Source organism: Calidris pugnax, unplaced genomic scaffold (assembly GCF_001431845.1).
Source record: "Calidris pugnax isolate Ruff unplaced genomic scaffold, ASM143184v1 scaffold456, whole genome shotgun sequence".
NCBI classification, from domain to species: Eukaryota; Metazoa; Chordata; class Aves; order Charadriiformes; family Scolopacidae; genus Calidris; species Calidris pugnax.
In genome coordinates this window covers 7,286-8,432 of record NW_015091159.1, presented here as the reverse complement: position 1 = coordinate 8,432, position 1,147 = coordinate 7,286, and the positions used below count along the sequence as shown (strand labels likewise).

The 1,147-nt window shown below is 68.8% G+C and overlaps 1 protein-coding gene across 1 annotated transcript in view; it reads right to left on the bottom strand.

Moving 5' to 3' along the window:
- Positions 1-77: 77 nt before the first annotated feature.
- RNASEH2C (ribonuclease H2 subunit C) overlaps positions 78-1,147 on the bottom strand; it is a 1,582-nt gene continuing 512 nt past the window's right edge. Inside the window, exon 3 of the mRNA XM_014959316.1 lies at positions 78-246. Within this exon, the coding sequence (XP_014814802.1) occupies positions 136-246 (111 nt within the window). The 3' untranslated portion in view covers positions 78-135. The remainder of the gene's footprint in view (positions 247-1,147) is intronic.

The following is a 1,147-nucleotide window of genomic DNA, read 5'->3' as shown; positions in this document are numbered from 1 at the left end:
GCCACACCCACCTTATTACCACCACCCCCCCACAACCTCCCCCCTAGTTGTTTGTTAATTAAACATTCGTCACCCAGTTCCAGGCTCTGGCTCCTTTATTGAAGGTGGGGAGGGGGCTTAAACAGGGGGTGGGGCTTAAATAGGCTCCGCCCCCCAAATGGGCGGGGCTTCGCTTGGGGGCGGGGCATTGAGAGGCTCCGCCTCCTCCTCTTCGATGTCCTCGGTCTCGGAAATGGGCGCATGGATCTGGGGGGAGGGAGAGAGGGTCAAAACTGGGGGGGACCAAGGGGGCTGGGCCCCATAAGTGGGGAGCCAGGGGTCTTGGGACCCCCAAGTGAGGGCCCTTCGACCTCCCAGCCCCCTCCCACCCACAGATCCAGGGGGCTGGGCCCCACAAGTGGGGACCCTGGGGTCTTGGGACCCCCAAGTGGGGACCCTGGACCTCCCACATCCCCCCCACTCATGGACCCAGGGGCCTGGGCCCCCCAAGTGGGGACCCTGGACCTCCCACATCCCCCCCACTCATGGACCCAGGGGCCTGGGCCCCCCAAGTGGGGACCCTGGACCTCCCACATCCCCCCCACTCATGGACCCAGGGGCCTGGGCCCCCCAAGTGGGGACCCTGGACCTCCCACATCCCCCCCACTCATGGACCCAGGGGCCTGGGCCCCCCAAGTGGGGACCCTGGACCTCCCACATCCCCCCCACTCATGGACCCAGGGGCCTGGGCCCCCCAAGTGGGGACCCTGGACCTCCCACATCCCCCCCACTCATGGACCCAGGGGCCTGGGCCCCCCAAGTGGGGACCCTGGACCTCCCACATCCCCCCCACTCATGGACCCAGGGGCCTGGGCCCCCCAAGTGGGGACCCTGGACCTCCCACATCCCCCCCACTCATGGACCCAGGGGCCTGGGCCCCCCAAGTGGGGACCCTGGACCTCCCACATCCCCCCCACTCATGGACCCAGGGGCCTGGGCCCCCCAAGTGGGGACCCTTCAACCTCCCACCCCCCTCCCACCCACAGATCTAGGGGTCTGGGCCCCCCAAGTGAGGGCCCTTCAACCTCCCAGCCCCCTCCCACTCATGGACACAGGGGTCTGGGCCCCCCAAGTGGGGACCCTGGGGTCTTGGGCCCCCCAAGTGGGG